The sequence below is a fragment of the Girardinichthys multiradiatus genome, chromosome 6 (genome assembly GCF_021462225.1).
Source record: "Girardinichthys multiradiatus isolate DD_20200921_A chromosome 6, DD_fGirMul_XY1, whole genome shotgun sequence".
Classification (NCBI taxonomy): domain Eukaryota; kingdom Metazoa; phylum Chordata; class Actinopteri; order Cyprinodontiformes; family Goodeidae; genus Girardinichthys; species Girardinichthys multiradiatus.
The window spans coordinates 37,728,069-37,750,113 of record NC_061799.1 but is presented as its reverse complement, the minus strand read 5'-3'; the positions used below and the strand labels follow the sequence as shown (position 1 = coordinate 37,750,113).

The following is a 22,045-nucleotide window of genomic DNA, read 5'->3' as shown; positions in this document are numbered from 1 at the left end:
TAAAGTGAGTGATGAATGGTAAATATCTGATGTGCTTTGATGACTTCTTGGAGCTGTTGCTGTACACAAAGGGGCATCAGTTTGGGCAAGTATAAAAAACACCTAATCTTGTGGTTAGAGAGTCAATAAAACAGGATTTTCCCACTTAGCTTATTATCACCTGAATTTAAATTTTAAACTCATAAAGATAATCATGACACCACTATGCGCAAACTTGGGCACAGTGGTGAATAACGTAATGTGTTTAATCTTCTCTTAAATAGTTTCCCACATTAAATTCTGAAAAACAGATTTAGAAAAAATAAATTGTTTAGGCTAATAGTAAAAAAATGTTCCCTTGGGTGATTTATTTTACAAATCTGATTATATTTCTAATTATTTATGTGTTTTATATTGTAGAAAATGCTTTGGAAAACCAGATAAACCAGATTTAATGCCTTTTCTTTAGGGAGGAGCGATTGCATCAGCACCATAGGCAAAATCACCATGCGTTTCTGTGCTGCCTTCACAATCGAGTTAAGCATGAAACTAAAATCCATGCGAGTCCCAGGGTGCATGTTTTCCAGCAGAACATGTGATTGTGGCGGATTAACAATGATCATAATATTATGTCTCAAGATGTTTAATTCTGCATTTACACTTTCTTGAACTGTAATTCATGTCGAAACTTAACCAATTACAGATTTTTACAGAACTCCTTGAACGCAGCATCAGTTCCGGAAAATATAAATCGGTGGTACGACGTCTGCGCCTCAACCAATCAAAGTGTAGAATAGCAGATGCCACATGAGCCCCGGCCCAATGTCGCCATGCTGTGAGGGGCATTCATTTTTAAATGCATAAAAAAAACCATGCCAGACATTTCTGTTCCTATGTTGTTAGGTCGGTATGCGTCACTTTTTGGTCTGTTTTGGTTTGTTAAGACCTTCAAAAACTTCATATATGAAGTGAAATGTTAATATTAAAACAAGGAATCCTAAATATAATGGGATATATAATATGTTGAATCTGCTTGGTAACCACTAAATCCTACCAAACAGGACCGACCCGTTAATGATAATTTTAAGAAGAAGAAGACAAAGAAGAAGACGAATAAGATTTATTATTATTATTATGTGTTTTAAGTTTTTTTTCAGAAGTAAATCAAGAGCAATTTAATTGTACATTGTGTTCTGTATTTATTATTTTGATGTGAAGTAATTGTGTATTTCTGTCTCAACAATCACCATTATTAGAATTAAAATTAACCTAAAATATAGCACGAGTCACCAGAACAAGTTGAATGTTAACTTCTGTGCCCGTTTTATTTGGCACAGAAGTTAAAACACCGTTTCCGACCATACCTGCACTAGTTTCCAAGCCGAGCGTGCCACTCACAATATGGCGGAGAGTGTGACGTCGTCTTGACGACCCTTCTTTTCTGCCACCTACGTCAATCTGCTGGATGTGACGTGACGTGCGGGGGTAGGGGGAGGAGGGACCGGCGCGTAGCATCTAAAAACCGGTTAGGAAACCAGACGAACGCTGGAAGATACAACGAAACACGGATCAACCTGCTGAGCTCATTATCACATTTCATCATGTCCGAGAGTACCATTGGGTGAGCAACAAATTAACCTTTTTCCTGCTTGTAAGCTTCTAATTAACGACTTTTATCAGTTTTATTAAGCCGAACACCGGTTTTAACGCATTGTTTTGCCTGATCGTTTACTTATGAACGGTCAAGTATATAGTGTTAGCTAAATTTAATCATCTTAGAAAGGAAGCTAAGTATCTCTGTCCTCCTGTTTCCTCCCCTCTTGGTCTGATGGTGGTGTAATACTTTAATGAAGATGTACCCTCTAGATCGGTCAAGCTCGGAATAGTTCGGTTATGAGCCCTGAAACCCTCGCTCCATTTTTCTACCGGTATACGTCAGTTATAACCCTCCGACTCATTACCGGCTTCTGTATTCACTGTCTTCCCGCCCTCCGTGGTGCCAGATCCGGCCACATGTGGCACAAAGGAGTCAGAGAATCAGTCACAGCTGGCAGACATGCCACCCCGAGTCAGTGTGGGTTCAGCCTCCATCATTTCCCACATGCGGAGTCACAGACTGAGAGCACGTAGCACTCAGGACGGAGCAGACAGAGGAAAACAAAGACCCTGAAGAGCAATAAAACCTTTTGTTTCCAAATATTTATTTTTTTATATTTAAAGTCACAGCTAGTTTAAGGGCTTTGCAGGTGCAATGTGTGGTTGTAGATTTGGTGATTAGTTGAGTTTATGTACAGTTCAGGTGTTTTTCGAATACTACAAACAATGTATATTAAGTTACATTCAATGTTTTTACTTACATTTTGAAAGTGGCCTGAAAAATGATTTATTAATTTAAATCTTTAACAGTTCTTTACACACGTCTTTCTCCGTTGTTAAACGCTTGGGAAATAAGAAAGACAAAGAAGGCAGAATACGTCTAGTACTATTTTAGTCCAGATGAGAAAAGGGACGCTCCAATAACAACCTCGGCTCCCCTCACTATCCATCCCAGGGCTCTCTTTTAGGTCATATTGCAGCTGGATTTAGCCTTAATTCCAGTGTTATTCCTCATTTCTCTAGAATTATGCTTAAAGTTGTTGATGTTGATTAAAGTAGTTTTTTTTGGCCATCATAAATCGCATCTGTGATGAGAATATTTATTGTTTTATGGGCAAGCTAAGTAAAAAGTAAATAACAGGTTTCAAGTGGTTTTAATTAAGGTCATTAAGGTGTGTTAAACACTAAAAATGACTCAGTTTGTAGTCACTGTCATATTTGTGGCCCTTTTGAAATTAGCCCGCAATGTGTATGTTGTGTTTTTCTTGAATGTTAGGAAGCAGAGCAGTGTTGTCCATCTGTTAGGAAAGCGAAGTTGTCTTGAGGGATATGAGACAGTGTGAAAGGAGATTGTAGGGAAGGTCGAGTCACAGTATGTCCATTTCAAATTTAAAGTGTGAATTCAATGTCACTGTGTTCTACCATCAGACTCTGCTTAGTCAGAGTTTGCACAATAATACGAGTCCAGCACGATATAACATGTTTATGTTGCTGTCTGTGTGGTTCTGTGTTCATGTAAATATTTCCAAGCAGTGACTGTACAACTTCGTCTGACTCATAACATTTCCTTATTTTGACTTTTTGTCTGTGGTGTAATTGAAGTGTGACTGGGCTGCACGCCGTGCAGTACCGTGAAGGAAGTAAACCCTGTTTCTCACTGTTGGGAAATCAACAAAACTCTTGTATTTGGGACATCATCATACGTTTTGCCCTCTGCTGTATTTAAATATTATCCGCTGACCCTGCTGAAGAATTTGTTTATCGTTATTATCTGTGATGCTTATCTTTGTTATGCTCCCCTCTCCCAGTGGAAGCTATGAGGAGTGCCGTACCACAGCCGATTGGCTGCTGAAACACACCCAGGTGCGACCCATCGTGGGAATTGTGTGCGGATCGGGCCTGAGTGCGCTGGCTGACATGCTCAAGGATCCGCAGGTCTTTAAGTACTGTGACATTCCCAACTTCCCCCGCAGCACAGGTACGCCAAGCCCAGGAGCGAAAAAAAAACACTGGTTACAAAACCACAGCAGTAAAGTCTAACATCACGTGTGTGTGGGTGTGTTGCAGTGCGTGGTCACGCTGGTCAGCTGGTTTTTGGGACACTAAAAGGGAAGCCATGTGTTTGCATGCAGGGCAGGTTCCACCTGTATGAAGGTCACCCCATCCAGAAGGTGAGTGAAAATAAAAACCTGTTGGTTTAATTTAAAGGTTATGCAGAAACATGACTGAAGTCAGTTTTTCTGTCAGTGAAACTGAATCCCAAACAACTGCAATGTGGGGGAATGACACTGATTGGTTGATTATGTTTAACCTGCTTTAACAAACCATGAGAGAACTTAGAGGCATTTCTTTTTGCTGCTGAAATATTTTAAAAGTCACATCTAAATAATTTGACTCAGATGTATTTCTTGGGCAGAAACGACCAACTAATTATAATAAAGATTTAACTCTTTATCTGCACAGAAAGTCATTGATCTGAAACGTTGTGCCACACAGATACAGCATGTTTAGGGTGGTCACTACGAATCTGTTCTGTTCTAATAACATTTAATAATTAAAAACATAACATTTAAGGAGTTATTGATGCTGAATTGTCTGTTTAAATTTAATCCAGATCACATTGCCCATGCGCGTCTTTAAGTTGCTGGGTGTCAAGACGATGCTCATGACCAACGCAGCAGGCGGCCTCAACCAGGACTATAAGGTGGGAGACATCATGGTCATCAAGGATCACATCAACATGCCCGGCTTCGCTGGAGTCAACCCGCTTTCTGGACCCAACGACGACAGGTAGTTTGAGGCAAGAGATGGGCGCTAACAGACCCCGAGGATGATTTTTATTTGACCGTTTAGTTTCCTTTCCTGTCATTAGAAACTTTCCTCACATGTTTGGGATGGGTTCAGTTTTGATTTTAGCTGTAGTAAGTTTAAATTGCTGCTGTGGGAAAGAGAAGTCCCTTAAAAAAGGAACAGAGAATAAACTTAAAGATGTATTTTTGTAATCCTGTTCAGTCACAAAGCTCATAAAGATCTTTAACTCATTGTGAGAAAACGCTAAACTCCAGTTTCCATTCTTTGCGTAAAGGTGAAGGTTTAATAAAGAAGATCCTATCAATATGGGTCATTTCGAGGGCAACTTTTGATTTGGTTTAGATCTAAATATATATTTGTAAATGATTGTCTGTACATTATTAACTAGTTTTTATTTTGATTGAAACATTGCCGAATTACAACATATCTATAGCCGCCGCAATGTTTCAAGTATATGATGAATTATTGTCACTCAAGAAAAGGTTGAAGTCATGCGATTGTTTCTTGTTATTAGCCTTTTCTTCGACCTCCCAACAAACTGCCTCTCCGCAGCTGAAACTACAATAAGCTTTTTACGACACAGGCAACAAAAACACTTTTATTTCTTCTGGATGCAGACATCACATGACACTTGGTTATCCGCGCCTCAGAGGAGACCATGTAATGAAATAAATTTACTCTATTGTTTAAGTTTTAGCACAAACTGTTACTTCCAGGTGATTACATTGTAATAATTTTGTAATTACTTAACAATAGTGGCCATTTATTTAATTTTATGATGTTGATGTCTGAGTATAAGCTGCTACCAGGCAGTTATATTACCAGCTGCATTATGTACTTATAATAATAATTATTATTATTATTATTGTTTGGAATTATATCACTAAGCTGTAATAGGACATGCTACCAACTAACCCATCATAAAGTTGACCATTTATCACATACTTTACTGGACAGTAGGTTATATTAGTTTAGATTGGTGTCATCATGAAGCAAGTTTGATTTTACTGGAACATTGACAAATATCAGAAGTTTCAGGTATTGCATCTGGTTGGACTCCAGCATTGAGTCACAGTTACGTTACTTTGTACTGACGGCTGAAAGTTTTTCCTTCCCACCTTCAGGTTTGGCGTCCGCTTTCCCTGCATGTCGGACGCCTACGACCGCGAGCTGCGACAGCTGGCGCACGACGTGGCAGGCGAGCTCGGCTTCAGCGACTTCCTCAAAGAGGGGGTGTACTGTGTCCTGGGAGGTCCGTCCTTTGAAACTATCGCTGAGTGCCGCATGCTGCACTGTTTAGGGGGCGACGCCGTCGGTAAATAACTGCATCACACACTTTTATTAAAACTGTGACCCCCTGAGGTTTTATTTCAGCCATGTGGTTAATTCTTTACTCTTTACCATACAACTTGGCTGTTTCTATAAATATGAGGACTTTCAGAGTTATAATGTTTATGGGTCTGTGATTTAATACAGTCTTAGGAAAGAGGTCAAAGGAAACATGCCATTATGGCTGCATAAGTATTGCCCTGTCAAAGAGCCAGGGGTCAGAAGAAGGTTAACAAACATCCTCAGTGTTTGTGTGCAGATTTAGGTTATGGCATTAGCAGAATTACCAAACACAAACAATCTTACACACCGCAACAATATCTCCAAAGCAATCAAGCTGGCCAAAGAGGAAGAAAGGCAATGAATTACCAGACTAGGAATCAAAAGCATTTTTAAAGTTGTGCTATATAATTAAACTTACAATGAAATGCTTTCAAAACAGCATTTCAACAGAGCATTTACCCAGTAGCATCATGGGAATTATTGCAGATGTCAATATGTTGTAAGATCAGCTGAAACTGATGAAATACTGTCAGATTTACATTATAATCAATTAAGAAAGTAGCTACTCCAAGATAAAATACACACGTGTTTTGCTTTTACTAATATATTATCACTATATTAGTGCGCATAGAGGTGTTTTGGGACGACATTAATTGTGAGCTTTTGTATTACAAGTGTCTTGAATGCATATCTTGATCAAAATCTGAAAACCAAGGAGGAAATGATTTGCATTTCATGCTGCTGTTTCATAAACAGGTAGTAGACGGGGCTTCAAAATGCGAAAAACAGAAACAGAGGCAAGAGACAAAATAGAGTAAATATATTAGTAAAAACTGTATTTAAATTCAAACTGGCCGTTCACCGGCTGATCAGAAATTTAGGACCATTAGCCAAAGAAACACCAACACAGAGCTAAAAGTGTCAAACAAGACAAGTTTAATATCAGGTTGAACTGGACCAGAGGTTCTTAAATTGGGTCTGAAATGCAAAGAAAGCACACAAAATGCTACATTTGGAAATTTGACAAGTTAATGAACCATAGTTGTGCTTTAAACTGTATGCCAACAGTATCCTAACAGGAGTTTCACAGCAGTGTTAATAAGCGTGGAAGGTGGCACACCTTTATGTTTCACATTAATATCCGTGTTTTTGCAGTTGAATTATTCTTTCTTCTAAGCAAACTGAAAATGTAGTAGCCTTTTTTCAGCCAGCTGACCGTCACTGTGCAGAAACAGGTGGGGGTTGGGTGGTACTGCATTACCCTATGCTCCAAACAGCAGATAAGAGTCCTGTCAACGCAGCGCTCTCTCTGGCTCTTCATTAAAAGGACATTAAATCGTAGGAACAGTATGATGGAGAATCTTAGCGGTTGTGAAAGCAGAACCTTTTTTAAGACAAACGAATTGACAAACTTGAGTAAATTCCTTTGTCCTCGTCTTGACCTCAGGGATGAGCACCGTTCATGAGGTGATCGTGGCCCGCCACGCCGGGATGCGCTGCTTCGCTCTGTCGCTGATCAGCAACCAGGCGGTGATGGACTACGACAGCCGGGAGAAGGCCAACCACGATGAGGTCCTGGAGACTGGCAAGCAGAGGGCCAAGCAGATGGAGGTTCTGGTGTCCACCATGGTGGCTCGGCTGGACGACGACGAGAACAACGACAAGAACAACTCCTAAAGCAATGGCCACCAGCACAGGTCTTCAGGGCCCACTGTACTGCATGGTTTAGATGTTTAGATGTTCTCCCTGATTCAGATGATCCCACTTTATCCTCCTGCCACCAGGTTCTGCAGAAACCTGTCAATAAGTATCCATTTGAATCAGGTGTGTGGTATCAGGGAAGCATCTAAAACTGATTGTCCTGGGGACTAAATGCTGATGTGCCTGATTCCAGGTCAGATGCTGATCTGTGCATCACAGAAAATTTAGAAACTGTTACAATTCTCATAAAAGAGTTTAAACCACAAGGCCAGTCAGCAGACTCTGTGACTGGCCTTGAGGCTTAGTCAAGTACTATTTAAACAAATCTACTTTTACACACTCCTCTTTTTATACGCTTTCTATTTGAGTTGTTTAGTTTATTTGTAGTTTTTAACAGATTCTTGCTGTGCTGCTCTTCACACCTAACTAGTTTAGCATTTCTGTAACTTTATTTTAAAACTATTTATTGTCGACGCTCAAACATTCCCTAATATCAGTGTGGAACGATACTTTTTATTGAAGCGGACCAACTCACTCTACGTCTGCATGAAATGTTGACAACTGTAAAAGTGAGATGTAAAATGATCTAAAGTGTTTATGTGAGATGTATTTATGTGATGGTTGGGATTGTTTGGAGAATTAGCTCTAAGAAGGGAAGCCGTCCTGCAGAGGGCGGTCACCGTTGTGTTTAAGTGTGAGGTTAATGTCCTTTCACTGTGTCAAGCAACCTGATTATTATTAGTCCAGTTTTATTTTATTCGTATTATGTTGCAAACTCAACGAACAGGGCTCCAAATTTCTAATAAAGTACCTGGAATCAAAGTGTTTTTGTGCCTCGCATTTCAGGTTTTTGCTCTTCCACGAAGTTGAGTCTTTGCAGTTTTTGAGTTTGTAGACCAGAAATTCATTGTGTTTAAATGTGTTTCAACAATGCTTGGATTAGAGAGGACTATATTTCCCATTATCAAGAATAAATGCAGAAACATAAATGTCCAAAAATCGTTACCATGCCAACAAAATTAAAATGTCATTCATCTTCTATACCGCTTATTCCATAATGGTGCCTATCTCCAGGAGTCTATGGGCGAGAGGCAGGGTACACCCTGGACAGGTCACCAATCCATCGCAGGGCTCATGCATGGAAATAAAATGCAAACTCCAGGCAGAAAGACCCCCGGCTGGGATTCAAACCCAGGACCTTCTTGCTGCAAGGCAACAGTGCTACCCACTGTGCTACCTTGCAACCCAAAATAAAACAGGCCTGTTTAAATAATTTGGCACTTTTAATTTGAAAATCAAAGGGTACATAAATATACAAATGAGAAATTAACACAAATTTGACAAGTTTTATAGGTCTAATATTATTTCATTAGTTTTTCTTTCACTTGTTGCCATTATAATTATTTTACTGAGCCATTTCTGTCCTTATTTAAAACATGTCAGTCCTAGTTCTACATATTGGATCGTTTGATGAACCAAAAAATCAGATAGAGGCTTCCCATCGCCAGATGTTTTTCCTTGGTCTCAGGTGAAATCAATATTTATTATAAAGTTTTGAAAAGGTTTTCTTCTCTAATGTAGAAATGATTATTTTTAACATCTGAATAAATAAATACTCATTATTCTTTGCAATTTTCCAAATTTTTCAGCTTAGGGTGATGCAATTAAATACCTGTTTTGAAGCATCTTAAACATCTTTACTACTACGGGTGCCAATAACAGAGGAGGGTGCTTAGAAAAAATTACCCTGAGCACCTCCTGGGAAAAGTGTGAGGAACCTCATAAAAAACATTTATAAATTCTGGGTCTAACCACCAGGATATCTATATCGTCAGGTAAAATACCAGTCTTCCTTTTTTAGGTAAAACCCTTGTTAAGTTAAATAAATTAAATGATTGTTTTATGTCTCCAGGTTTGTTTCTCTTTGCCTTATCTGCAAACGTCTGCTCTATCTCATGGGTACTTCAGTCTAATTCTGACTCTTTCTGCTATCTTTCTTAGTTTGTATCCCCTGCTTCTTCGACAAAAGTTTCCATGACGCTGTTTTCCACCGGCTTATGGCCCTACAAGGTCCTGGGAAATTTAGTAGCTGTCTGAACTCAAAGGAGGAGCTCCAGGTGTCTGAACAAAATGTGCTGATTTAGTGAGCTGCAAAGCTGCAGCTGTACACACTGCAGGGACAGGCTGACGTCCAGTGAAACTGATCGTGCTGTAGCTCTGATGGTTGCAAGTCGTACAGGAAATACGTTTTTGAATGCCTGCCTCAGGGAAAGATGTTTGAAGCATTGTGTGTCTTTCTAACAGTCCAGACCACCGATAATATTAATAATATAGGACTGCAAAACACTTTTTCACTTAAGTATTTCTTTGCTAGTGCTGATAATGAATAGTTTGAAGTAAAATACCTGCCAAAATATTTACTGTGTCCACAGATGCTGGAACTGATTTAAATCAAGTCTGCCAGTGGAAAGGATGAAATGTTTAGACGAAAAACAAACAGGCTGACATTATCCGGATAGGGACAATACAAGTGTGAGCTTGTAGGGACCAGTCAGACTGTTATTAGTGGGGAATGTGTTAAATTATGCGCAAGAGGCGGAGGAACAGCTGTCATCAAGTGTTTGCAGTAACTGGCAATGAGTCTTTTACATTTCTGTGGAGGATTTTTGGCCCACTCTTCGATGCTGAATTGTTTTAGTTTAGCCACAATGGAGAGTTTTCAAGCATGAACGGCCTCAGTAAGGTCAGATTTAGGTTCGAACTTTGACTAGGCCACTGCAAAACCTTTTTTTAAAATATCTTTCCAATACTTAAATCTTGAACACTGAACTTAACTGAGACAAGTGATGCCTGCAGGGCTTTAGATATTGTTCTGGGTTCTTCTGCAACCTCCTGGAGGAGTTGTATTTGGTTCTCTGGTGTCCCTTTGGAAGGACAGCCACTCATGGGAAAGTTCACTAATGTTTCATGTATTCTCCATTTGTGGTTTGCTGGAGTCTAGAAGCTTTAGAAAAGGGTTTGTAACCCTCTCTGTCAGTGCTTAATGTTTTTTTTTTCCATCTGTTGTTGAGTTATTTAGATGGTACCATGACTGTCTTGCCTTAGATCTTTCAGCCTACTTCGTGCTTTCAGTGATTTTAAAAATTTAAGTGTGACAAAAAAGGAAAAAGTAGAAACCTATATGGGTTGAATACCTTTTCACAGCACTGTAAATCTGCAACAGTGTTTCTTTGTTCCTCTGAGTTTCAGCAAACTGCTACAAACTGCTTACATCACGATGACCGCAGCTTTGTTTATTTTACAACCTGTTCAGAAAAACCCGTTCTGCAAAAAGAGATATCGCTGACCAGGACACAGTGTTGCAGGTGGAGCTGAGAAACTCTTTGGGTTTGAACAAGCAGAGCCTTGCCACAGCTTTGTGAATGTAAGATTCCAGTATGAGCTGATGACAATAAACATGACCTTCAATAGGTTTAATGATGTGCGGATCTGTTCTGACAAGATGTACAAAAACATCCAGGCAACAGTTGAGTGCACATTCAGGTTGTCAGCATATAACCATTTACATGCATGAATGTTTATGCAACTTCTCATTACATGTGAACATAAAGCAAAATATGTCTGCGCCTCATTGAAATGCCTAAAGCATCAGAATGCTGATTGAAAACTTGCAACTTGGAGGTATTTGGAGAGGAATCAAAGTTGTGAGGAAGTAAAACTTTATTAGGCACACCTCTTCAGTTGTTTATTAAAACAAATAGAAAGTCAGTTAATCACATGGCAGCAACTTAATGCATTTAGGGGTCTAGATGAGGTGAATATGAAGCTCAGACTGATCATCAGAATGTGGAGGAAAGGAAAGTTACCCGACTCTGATGCCGGAGAGGCTGCTCTGAATATTTCAGAAACAGCTGATCTACTGTGGTTTTCACACACTTATCTCTTGGGTTTATAGAGGATGGCAGGAAGAAGAAAGCAGCAGTTGTGTGGCTCAACGCTCCTTATTGATTTCAGAGGTCAGAGGAGAATGGGCAGACTGGTTCAAGATGATAATAAGGCAACAGTATCTCAGATAACCACTCAGCACAACAAAGATACCACTAATACTGTAATTCAAATGATGGGTCACAGTGCCCTCTGCTGCTCCTTTGTGTACATGCTTCAGTGGTGCTGTAATATCAGTCAACTGTAGACGGGCCGATTAACCTGCAGTCTTATTCGGGGGTGGGCGATTCTGGTCCTGAAGGGAGCCAGGTCTCAGTTATTGAGAAAAATAAGACTTTTATGCAAGAAAGTTGTTACTTTCCCACCGTTAAATGTTTGTCGCCATAAAAAGCAACAACTCAAAAATCTAGCGTAATATTAAAGCAAACAGATTAGTAAAGAACATTTTCTGTCGGCTAAATTGAAAACAATAATAATATGTCTTTAAGGAGTTGGACTTGAATGGAGAGACTCAGAGAACTAAAAATTAATCAGGGATCAACACATTGTTTCTGTACGTCAGAGCCAACACAGGGACGTTTTATGGTCTGTTTAATGTAAAATCCAACAGGAGTTTGTGGACACCATTATGCTGGATGAACCTGCAAGATACTTCAGGGTCTGAACAGAAAGCCCACATGTTACATGGATGAAATATGAAACAAAGTGTCAGTTTAAATCCCAACAGAGCTCATTTCCGCATGACAGAATGAAACAGTTTGGTCAACAGGGCAGGAACGAGGGACTCTCAAAAGTTCAAACACCTCTGCTGAAATGTCAGGTAAAACATCTCAAATATATATCCATGACAATCCCTTAGGAAACAAAAAACATCTGTTAAGGAGAAAAGTAAAAATAAAAGTTAAAACTAAATAAAGTTATGGGCAAAGTTTGCAAATGACCAAAAGGATGTAAATGTACTGTAGAAAGGTATCAGTTAGGAGTATATATACTGCGATCTGATCAGGCTTTTCATTAAGCCCACATTTCTGTATTTAAAATGTTTCTTTAACATTCTTTAACTGAAAACATCATCTGTGTGTAATTTATCTATATAATGTGTTTTACTTAGTAAACTGAGTTCTGAAATAAATGAACTTTTCAATAATATTCTTATTTATTGAATAAGACTGTATATATACCCTGTGGGGGAGTGTGTTACAATCTGACTGAGCAGAACACTGCTCACCACCAGAAGAACACCATCCCAAAGTAAAACATGGTGGTGGCAGCATCATGGTGTGGAGTTACTTTAGACTGAAATGAGTATTTTATCAAGGAAATAAAAAAAAACAGCTGTGGATAACAGATGTTCTCACAACATGATAGAAAAGGAGGACAGAGTGTAAATATTGTCAGGTAAAGATGTGGCATGTTGAAGGAGAAGAAGACTGAATGTTAAATCTAAATTAAAAGATATGTTAGTAAAGTATTAGTTAACCAGGTAACTGTTTTATACCCCTCCCCCCCTCCCCCTCCCAGCAGATTTGTTCACAGTCTAATTGTATATATTTTACTTGAAACATGGAAAAAGCTTTGAAATGTTTTATCGGGATCTAACTCCACCTGGCTTTTTAAACAGGAGTGTTGGAGGGTTTCGTTTGATGGTCCCACATTTTATTTTTTTGGGATTTCTAGCTTTGGAAATGTCTAACACAGCTCGCTGTCACATTTTTACCATCTCAAAACATGGAGCAGAAAACTTCAAATCCATTCCAGATGGATTCTGCATCGTTTAATATGCATTACCAAACAAAGTGGTCAGACCCAAAACAAGCTGTGGTTCATTGGTTTTTTCATTTGGTTTGAAAGCTTCACCTCCCTCTCAGCTGTACGTGTGAATGATCCGGTGTCGCTTCAAATGGTGCATCAGGATGAAGGTTTTCCCACACTGCGAGCAGCTGTAGGGTCGCTCTCCGCTGTGCGTGCGCTGGTGGACCCTCAGGCTGCTCTGCTGCGTGAACCTCTTCCCGCACTGGCCGCACCCATATGGCTTCTCGCCCGTGTGCGTCCGGTGGTGCATGCTGAGGTGAGAGGAGCACTGAAAGCTTTTCCCGCACACGGTGCACCAGAATGCGCGCTTTCTCTTGTGGCTTTGCTGGTGCAGCTTGAACTGGTGCAGGCGGCTGAAGGACTTGCCGCACTGGGAGCAGGTGTAGCCCCGGGAAATGGGGTTGATCAGTTTTTGGGGGGTGTGAGGGTAGAAGCAGTTTGTTGTGAAGGCGTTAGCAGGCTGAGTTACATTTGGTCCGTCCTCACCTCCTGCCTCCCTCTCAGGGTCCTCCTGAGGTTGACTCAGCTGGGCAGCGAGTGAGCTGCTCCTCTGCAGATACATCTGCTCCTTCTGCTTGTCCTGATGCTGCAGAGCATCCTGCGCTCTGGGCTGGAAATGCGACAGCTGCCCATCCTTCTGATACTCACTGCCGTAAATCCCATTGCACTGCTCCTGGACACCGGGTGACTTGCTGGCGTTGGACACCATATTTGTGGCATCCGAATGCTCGGAGAATGAGCTGGAATACTCCTCTACCACACTGGAGAAGTCAGGAAAATCTGCGTCGATCTCATTCCCTTCGATTATCGATGACCAAAGCTGATTTTCCCTTTCATCGACGGGATAGTCTGCTGAAGTGGGAGTCTGCTTCCCCACTCGGTGCTGACATCCACCCTGTCTGAAGGAGTGCTGGCCCTCTGCCTTCTCCGTCTTTACTGTGAACTGAAGACTGCTGATGTCTACTGGCTGCTGACCAGAGTTAAATGGGCCACTGAACTCTGCAGGCTTGTGTCTGGTAACATCTGAATGGGTTATCTGCTGGCTCTCTGGAGCAGTACAATTATCAGGGTATTGGACAGCATTGCCTGAAAAGGACATACAAGACACAATTCAGCACTTTCAGCCTGTAAAGACAATACAGAAACAGTTAAGTACCCAGACAGTGCTGAATGGGGTTCAGCGGTAATACAACATTTTTGCTAAAAATGCTTTCATTAAAAACTGCAGAAAAGAACTGATGTGCTTGTGCAAAGATAAGTTTAAATATGTTACATCTGGTTTTTTCCTCTAAGGAACGTACATATATAGTTTATTCTTCTTCTGCTGCTATATTAATATTGTGCAGTGGTACTATTTTGTACACTGATGCTTTGTGTTTAGTAGAGTGACAGCAGTGCAGGGTTTTCATGGGAATTAACTTGAAACTGGAGTGTATCGTAACCAGCTGTAAATATTTCTTTGTGTTTTTATAGCAAGACATGCATGCAATAGTTGTAAGTTAATCGCTACCATACATCAAATGCATTTAGCCAATAATATAGTCAAAGCATGCTTTGCTTTATATAGTCCACATCCTCCAATGTGTGATTTCAATATAATCTTTTCAATAAAACCATGTTGAAAAGGAAAATTCATGGTTTCCAGTAGCTGGATAGAAAACTCACCATCTATGATCTGTTTGTAAATAACCAGAATCAGAAAGACATCAATGCTTTTTAGTTAAGTGTTGTTAAGTAAATTAGGTAATATCGCAAGTCATATTGTCGGGACAAGATTATTGGATATCGCATGATTTCATTGGATTGTGCAGCCCTAGCCATAACAGTGCAGGATTTGTAAAAATCCTGTGTGCATGTGATGGAGGAAAGCACAGTGCGTGTAGGTAGTGTGGCTTCAATACTCCTGCAGTAAGCAGTGCTATGAGCATGTGATTACGTTGTATAATGCATTTCAAAATGATCCTGTTTCTACAAACAGATCACCAGTTGTCTTGCTTGACCGTCAGACGCTCCAGCAACTGCCTGATGACACCATCGTTACAGATTTAATTCAAACTTAGGACTGGAGATAGTAGCGTATTACAGGTTGCCCAAGTCCAGTCTTCGAGAGCTACTGTACTGCAACTTTTTGAAGCTGAATTTCCTGGCCTGGGAAGGAGCCATTCATTTGATTCAGACGTGTTTGCAAAGGGGATGCATCTAAAAGTTGAAGATAGTTGCACTCGAGGACTGGACTTGGGCACCCCTGGTGTATAACATGATTTACAAATGTGTAAAATGGATTGTGTGAATTTTTGGATAGTTGTAAATGTGCATCAACAAACTCAAACGGTAATAATGCCCATTTTAGCCAGGCATGTTCTTGCAAATCAAATTGTTTACATGATTTACAAGTCAGATCTTTTAGGTGCAAAACGTTTTTTGTCTGGGTGCAAGAAGTGTTGTTTTGATGGTTTTTATTTATTGTATAAAATATAGTTGTTGTACTCACCAATGGCTGCAGTAGCGTCACTGATCCACAGTGCCTCATCTGGACTCTCTTCCTTAATTGTGAAGGAAACACTGGACCCTTCAATCTCAGGAAACTGCAATAACAAAAGATGGACTGGTTTGTGTTTTGGTCACTTTGCTGTAGCTGTAGATATCTGTAATGTACTGTTGTTAAATATTACTGGTTTTAAGAAGATGAGAACAATTTTGATTTGAGTAGTAATGAATAAAATTTTCTTAAGAATTTTGAGCAGAACGTTTGGGGCTCTTTGATCAGCTACGGTTTCGAGAACACGGACTTGCTTCATTAGTCACAGTTTTCTGTCAAACCTACTTTCCATATTCGATAAATAATTTTAAGTTATTTTATTTTATTTACAGAGGAGCTTTGCTTATACCTTAATATGTAAACAACTGTACATACAGCCCCATCTCAATAAATTAGAATATCCACTAAACGTTTGTTAGGTAACTCATATGGATTTATTACACAGAGTGATTTATTTCAAGAAGTCTTTTCTATTAATTCTAGTTATAATGGATGAAGCTGATGAAAACGCAAAGTTTAATTTCTCTGAAACTTAGAGGAGCAATAAAAGTAATACAACAAAACTAAAACAGAACCCCTAAATAATGGGGTTTTCCCAGACTTTTTTCACAGGAACCCTGATAAAAGCAGCCTTCGCTTTCACTTCTGAAGAAGATTAAAAAAAAATTTTTTTTTAAAAAGCTTGTTGTCTGAGCTTCTGCTGGCAACAACTTAATGCTCACCCTCTACCGATGATCCACATAGCCCTGTCTTTTAGTGTTTAACCCTTTCTCTCTCCTAGACATGGAAATTGACTGAGCTTTTACTGTGACTAACTCTATGTGCTCTCTTTCAGACTCTAACCTTGAAAACTGGCTCAGAGTTTCTCTGTTTTTTCTTTCTAGGTGAAACGACTAAAGGAGCTACATCCATTAACATTTACTTTTCCTTCCCATAGAAAGTACTCCTGGATCAGTGCTTCTTTGTTCTTTTTGTGTCTCTGCTCTGTTATCTCAAACCCCCAGTCGGTCGTGGCAGATGGCCGCTCACACTTTGCCTGGTTCTGCTGGAGGTTTCTTCCTGTTAAAAGGGAGTTTTTCCTCTCCGCTGTCGCTACATGCATGCTCAGTATGAGGGATTGCTGAAAAGTCAACGCCAGTGACTGTCCACTGTCTCTACATGCTCATCCAGGAGGAGGGAATGCTGCAAGTCACTGACTGGATGCAATCTGCTGGGTTTCCTTAGACAGAAAAACTTTTTATCCAATTTGAATAAATAACTGAATCTGACTGCACTGTTCAATGGTTAGGATTAATTGGAATGTATGAACCTGACTTTTGTGAAGTGCCTTGAGACAACATGTGTTGTGAATATATAAATAAACTGAATTGAATTGTTTTGGAGACATCTAAACTTGAATGTCTCTTAACTGTCTGCTTTTAAATTCAGACAAGACCAGACTTGACATCTTTGGACCAGAGAATCTGAAAAACAAACTGCTTGTATGTTGCTTATTCTCCATGTTTTTAATGTGGACTCTATCACTAATGTCAAAATCCTTTGTGACATCTCTGTCTAGGATATGACCTTCAAATATCATGTAAACAGCTTCTTTCTTTCATATGTGCAATTTTGCCAAAATACAACATATCCTGTTCAAGGGTTATACAGAAGATCTAGTCCATGCATTTTTAACCTCAAGGCTGAACTACTGTACTTGTTTTATTAGAAAGGAGAAAGAAAAGTTTCTCCAGTTTTAGCTTATCTTCAGTGACTACGTATTAAATTCAGGATCAAAGGCTCCTACTTATATATAAAGCCCTTAATGATCTAGCTCCATCATACATCAGAGATCTGATTGTTCCATATATTCCTAACGGAGCACTTTGTTCTCAGACTGCAGGTTTACTGGTGGGTCCTACAGTTTCTAAACGTAGAATGGGAGGCAGATCCTTTAGTTATCAGGCTCCTCTCCTGTGGAACCAGCTCCCAGTTTTAGTCTGTGAGAATGACACCATGTCTACAGTTCGAATGGTTTAGGTATTCCTGAGCTACACTATATTGCCAAATTGGGTCACACCACCAAATCAATGAATTTGGTGTTTCAATTACTTCTATGGCTGCAGGTCTATAAAGTTTGGTGTGGAGAAACTTGACTGGCTTGCAATGAGTCCTGCCCTCATCAAAGTTCATGTACTTTAAAAAATAGACAAATACTTTTGGCAATATAGTGTGTCTCTGTAGTTACGCTGCTATAGGCTTAGGTTGACCACTTTCCCTCACTCTGGTATTTTTTCCTACTACTCTCCATTTATAAATCATTTTCCAATATTGCTATTTTTAATTTTGTGTTCTCTCTCTGTTTTTACTTTTTTATAGAAAATAAATCCTGACCCAGGTCTTGTATTTTTAGCAGTTTTTCTTGGAGGGAGTCCCTGACCTTGTGATCTCACTCTGTTCAATGTTCCCATAGAAACTATTCCTGACTCAGTGCTTTATTTTGTTGTCTTTATCTTGGACAAAGCCATTGACTGGACAATAGCTGCTAATAACTCAGTTTTTCTCCTTCCCACTGAAACCAGTGCTTTTGTATTTTGTCAGTATTTTCTTCCTGTCCTCTCAAGTCTCCAGTTGGTTGCAGTAGTTACACTGAGTGTGGTTATGCTGAAGGTTTCCTCCACCTAAAAAGGAGTGACTAGTCTACTGTTCCAACATGCTTGCTCAATGTGAGTGATTGAATGAAAATTAAGATTTGTTGCCCTTTTCTTTCTACATCTGTTTAAAAATGGGCCTGAATCTTACATTTTGTATATAAATGTATTGAATTAACTGTTAACTGTTTTAACCATAAGTAATAGTTTGCTATCAGATCTCTGCCTTAACATAATTTCAAATGTGATCAAGCTCTATATAAAGTGGTTAAACTGAAATGTAAATATTGTACTACAGGGGCGTTTTTAGGGTCTCAAAACATTGGGGGCTTTAGCCCAAATCCAACATATTTAGATTTCAATAAGACAATTTAAAAGTAATTTAAAATTAAAATAATATAGGACGTATTGTACCAGTTATCTGGCTGATTTTAGACTGAATGTAAATTATTGTGAATCAAACTAAAAAGGTTTGCAATAATTTTACTTTTTATTCTGTTAGAAGCTGAAGGATAAGAATAAAAAGAGTTTAGGCCTGACGAAAAACCATTTTGCTGAAGCAAATAATGACACATTTTGAGGTATTTAGAAAAGAACTTAATCTGAATTTTTGCTGACAAAAGTTTTTCTTAAACTCAGAGATGTTTACTATGGGCCAGATAAATGTGCTTCTTTTGTCATCTACATAAATGACCTTTTTAAACGTTACATTCTCATCAAACTGTTCCACTCCTGAGGCTCCATTATCTTTATTCTTATATTTCAAAAAAGGAAAGTGGAATAAGGTTGATTTTCCTAAATCTTAGTCAAATGGTAAAATCCTAAAACACATTTATTTTATTATGCCAAGAGCTTTCGAAACATTTTATTAAAATTGTTCCTTTTTTTATGAACCTGTTCTCTTTTATCGCCATCTTTTCAGCCCTTCATTCCACTTCTGAAGAAATCTGGCCTGCCAAAAATAATAAATGAAACGTTTTACAACACAGTCTTTTGTTCTGCACTGAACATGTGAGACATTAGTGCAGTTCTTACTATTAATCACTTTGAGAGGAAAGGTGTTAAGTTGTGGTGTTTAAAATATAGCATAGAGCCTCATCCTGGACCGTATCAGTACTAATATTACAGTTATTAATAACTGTATATATATGGTATCATTGTTTAATTAGTTTAGTTTATATAATATTACATGTGTAATTTAGAAAAATAAAATAGTTAACTAATCAATGGTCCACCTGTGATTAATTGCTATGATTTATTTCTTAATTATTCTGCATCTTTAAAGCCAGAGCTTTATGTTTAGAATCAGCACAGAAGATATGAAAGAGAAGAGGGAGGTTTACTTTTGCTCTTTCTACTACGTCTTTCTGGCAGGAGATATTTTCCTGGTTTATTGAGCAACACCTGGTTCTGTCTACATGTAGAACTGGACTATAAGACTGGCTGCAGCAATGAGATGTAATGTGTTGATCTGAAGGACCTTTTATTGTGTTTAGCTACGTTAGGATTAAATGCTTTTATTGTGACTGAAGTAAAGGACCAGATATTTTCACATTATGATGCAAATCCAGCTAGAAGCTCACAGAGAAGGTTGCTGCTGTTTTCTATCACAGATCATTTAACTTCACCTGTAGCTCAGGTGAAAGTTCCTCATCATTACCCTGAAGATGCTCATTAGAGTGAACCTCCACCTCATGTCTTGCTGGGTGAATCAGTGATTATCTGTAACTTACAATCATCCCATTCTGAGTCAGCATTCAGGATTTACCGCTACCTTCGTCTGGGTTATACCGCTCTGCTTCCACCTGTTCCTGAACACAAACCCACCAGGCTCCTTCTCTCCGGTTGGCTCCATGGTTGCTCTGAAATGATCCCTGTTTGAGACGCTCAGTTTAACTTTTCAGGTAATGAAGGAGGCAGGTCGACCTGGAGTAAACTGCTGTTCTGGACTTCTCCAGAATGGAGTTCGTCTCTGCCTGTGCGCGTAGTTGTGCAGTCGTGGTGCTGCGAGTGGACAGATCATTATTTTTTGTCTTCTCCTTTTAACTCATTGTCAGGTTAGGTGGAGCGTGAGGTGATTATATGGAACACAATTGAAAAAACCTGATTGTTTTTAAATAGAAATGTAAAGTCCATTTTGTGGCTGCATCTTTTTAATACTTCTAAATTTCTTCTATCAAGAAGTCCGGGGCTATTTAGGAAACATCCCAGGTCTAACTACGCGCCTGCTGTACTACAATCCAACCTTTTTACACCTTTTTCACCTGGTGGTCTAGGCCATTTTAGTTTGTTCCGGCCTTTATGCATGTATATTTATGCTACAGAACATTACCAAGCTTTCAAATAACAGAAAACAGGCACCAACCTTTAAGTTTCTGGTGGGATGTGAAAGGTTTCTCTCCAAATCAGTCCCTCGATCCATGTAGTTTTCTAAAAAAAATAGAAAAACAAATAATTTTATTTTAAAAATGCACCACTTCTAGAAAATAAAAAACATATTTTATGGATAACAAAAAATTAATTATGGGCAAATATTTTTGCAACAATGTGTATTCTTGTAGCTTTTGTGCAGGCTTTCAATAAGATAGTGAAGTGATGTTACTTGTGCATAAATGAACTCATGCTTTCAAGGCAGCAAAAACACGCAGCTGAGCATCTCACCGAATCCTCGCTGCAGCTGCGCATTCTTGCTCTCCATCAGCAGCAGCTTCCTCTTCAGCATTTCATTCTCGCTTTGTTTGCGGGATATTTCCAAATGCAAGAAAGCACATTTGTCATCGACCAGCTTGGAGATCTGTGCCACTGCTGCCTTCACCAGGACCTCCATTATTGAGGACAACTGTGTCTGGAAGGGAACGCACGAAGCCATGTTCACCGATATAATGTCAGAGGCAGGTAAAAAGAATGTGTAAAATCCTCCGTTTTTCCACAATATGTCGATATTTTAAAGGAAACAAAACACAAGACGGCGTGGTAGGCAATCGTTACATCCCTGCGTGTTTGTGGCAGCTAGCTTAGAGCTTTCTTCCGTGTGGTGGAGAGCTCTACCGTAAATACACGAACATGAGCGCAGCCAAACTTACTGCTGGGAAAAAGGGAAGAAAAGAAAAGATGATTTAAGTTAGAAAAAGTGACTTAACGACGCTGGAGTTAATTTATGATACAGCGGTTGCAGAAAAAAGGCGATATCGGAGTTTTCTGGGCTAGCGGTTCCGAAACACAGGGTCAGGGACCCCTCTGTGGGACAGTAAACACCAACGGACCGGTCCTGACACTTTATACTAATACAATGTATTTCTCTCAATATTTCCCCAATGCATTCAAGTGCTAAAGGAACATGTTCTCAAGTATATGCTTGACATAACTATATGCACCATGGATTTAATGAGATACAGTACATTCTGAGAGCATTTGCCCGTACCGATTTATTTTGTTTTTGCTTTTTTTTTTTTTGTCACACTTTAATGTTTCAGATCATTAATCACATTTCAATATCAAAGATAATCAGAGTAAATATAAAATGCCCTTTTCAAAGGATGATTACATTTATTAATGGAAAGAAAGCTAAGCAAACCAACCTGACCCTGTGTGGAAAAAGTAAAAACCCACTAGCTGGTTGTGCCAACTCTGGCAGCAACAACTGCTGTTTAAATGTTTTAAAGACTGGTAATGAGTCGTTTACATCACTGTGGAAGAACTT

At 39.3% G+C, this 22,045-nt stretch overlaps 2 protein-coding genes across 2 annotated transcripts; one reads left to right on the top strand and one right to left on the bottom strand.

Moving 5' to 3' along the window:
- Positions 1-1,452: 1,452 nt before the first annotated feature.
- LOC124870591 (purine nucleoside phosphorylase-like) lies at positions 1,453-8,241 on the top strand. Its single transcript, XM_047369388.1, has 6 exons — positions 1,453-1,600; positions 3,384-3,553; positions 3,643-3,746; positions 4,190-4,365; positions 5,511-5,701; positions 7,166-8,241. The coding sequence occupies exons 1-6, from the start codon at positions 1,581-1,583 to the stop codon at positions 7,393-7,395; spliced, it is 891 nt and encodes a 296-aa protein (XP_047225344.1). The 5' UTR covers positions 1,453-1,580; the 3' UTR covers positions 7,396-8,241.
- A 4,757-nt stretch (positions 8,242-12,998) lies between these two features.
- Positions 12,999-21,562, bottom strand: LOC124870590 (zinc finger protein 436-like). The gene is made up of 4 exons (XM_047369387.1): positions 21,007-21,562; positions 20,711-20,775; positions 15,668-15,761; positions 12,999-14,262 (listed from the first exon to the last, which is right to left on the bottom strand). The coding sequence occupies exons 1-4, from the start codon at positions 21,212-21,214 to the stop codon at positions 13,229-13,231; spliced, it is 1,401 nt and encodes a 466-aa protein (XP_047225343.1). The 5' UTR covers positions 21,215-21,562; the 3' UTR covers positions 12,999-13,228.
- Between the last annotated feature and the right edge of the window lie 483 nt (positions 21,563-22,045).

Bases quoted from the DNA above. Each gene is read 5' to 3' on its own strand.
- LOC124870591 (XM_047369388.1), top strand. From the start codon at position 1,581: ATGTCCGAGAGTACCATTGG. The intron at 1,601-3,383 runs GTGAGCAACAAA...CCCCTCTCCCAG, and splicing joins ATGTCCGAGAGTACCATTGG to TGGAAGCTATGAGGAGTGCC. The intron at 3,747-4,189 runs GTGAGTGAAAAT...AATTTAATCCAG, and splicing joins AAGGTCACCCCATCCAGAAG to ATCACATTGCCCATGCGCGT.
- LOC124870590 (XM_047369387.1), bottom strand. From the start codon at position 21,214: ATGGCTTCGTGCGTTCCCTTCCAGACACAGTTGTCCTCAATAATGGAG. The intron at 15,762-20,710 runs GTTGGTGCCTGT...TTGTTATTGCAG, and splicing joins ATCCCACCAGAAACTTAAAG to TTTCCTGAGATTGAAGGGTC. The intron at 14,263-15,667 runs GTGAGTACAACA...TGTCCTTTTCAG, and splicing joins TGACGCTACTGCAGCCATTG to GCAATGCTGTCCAATACCCT.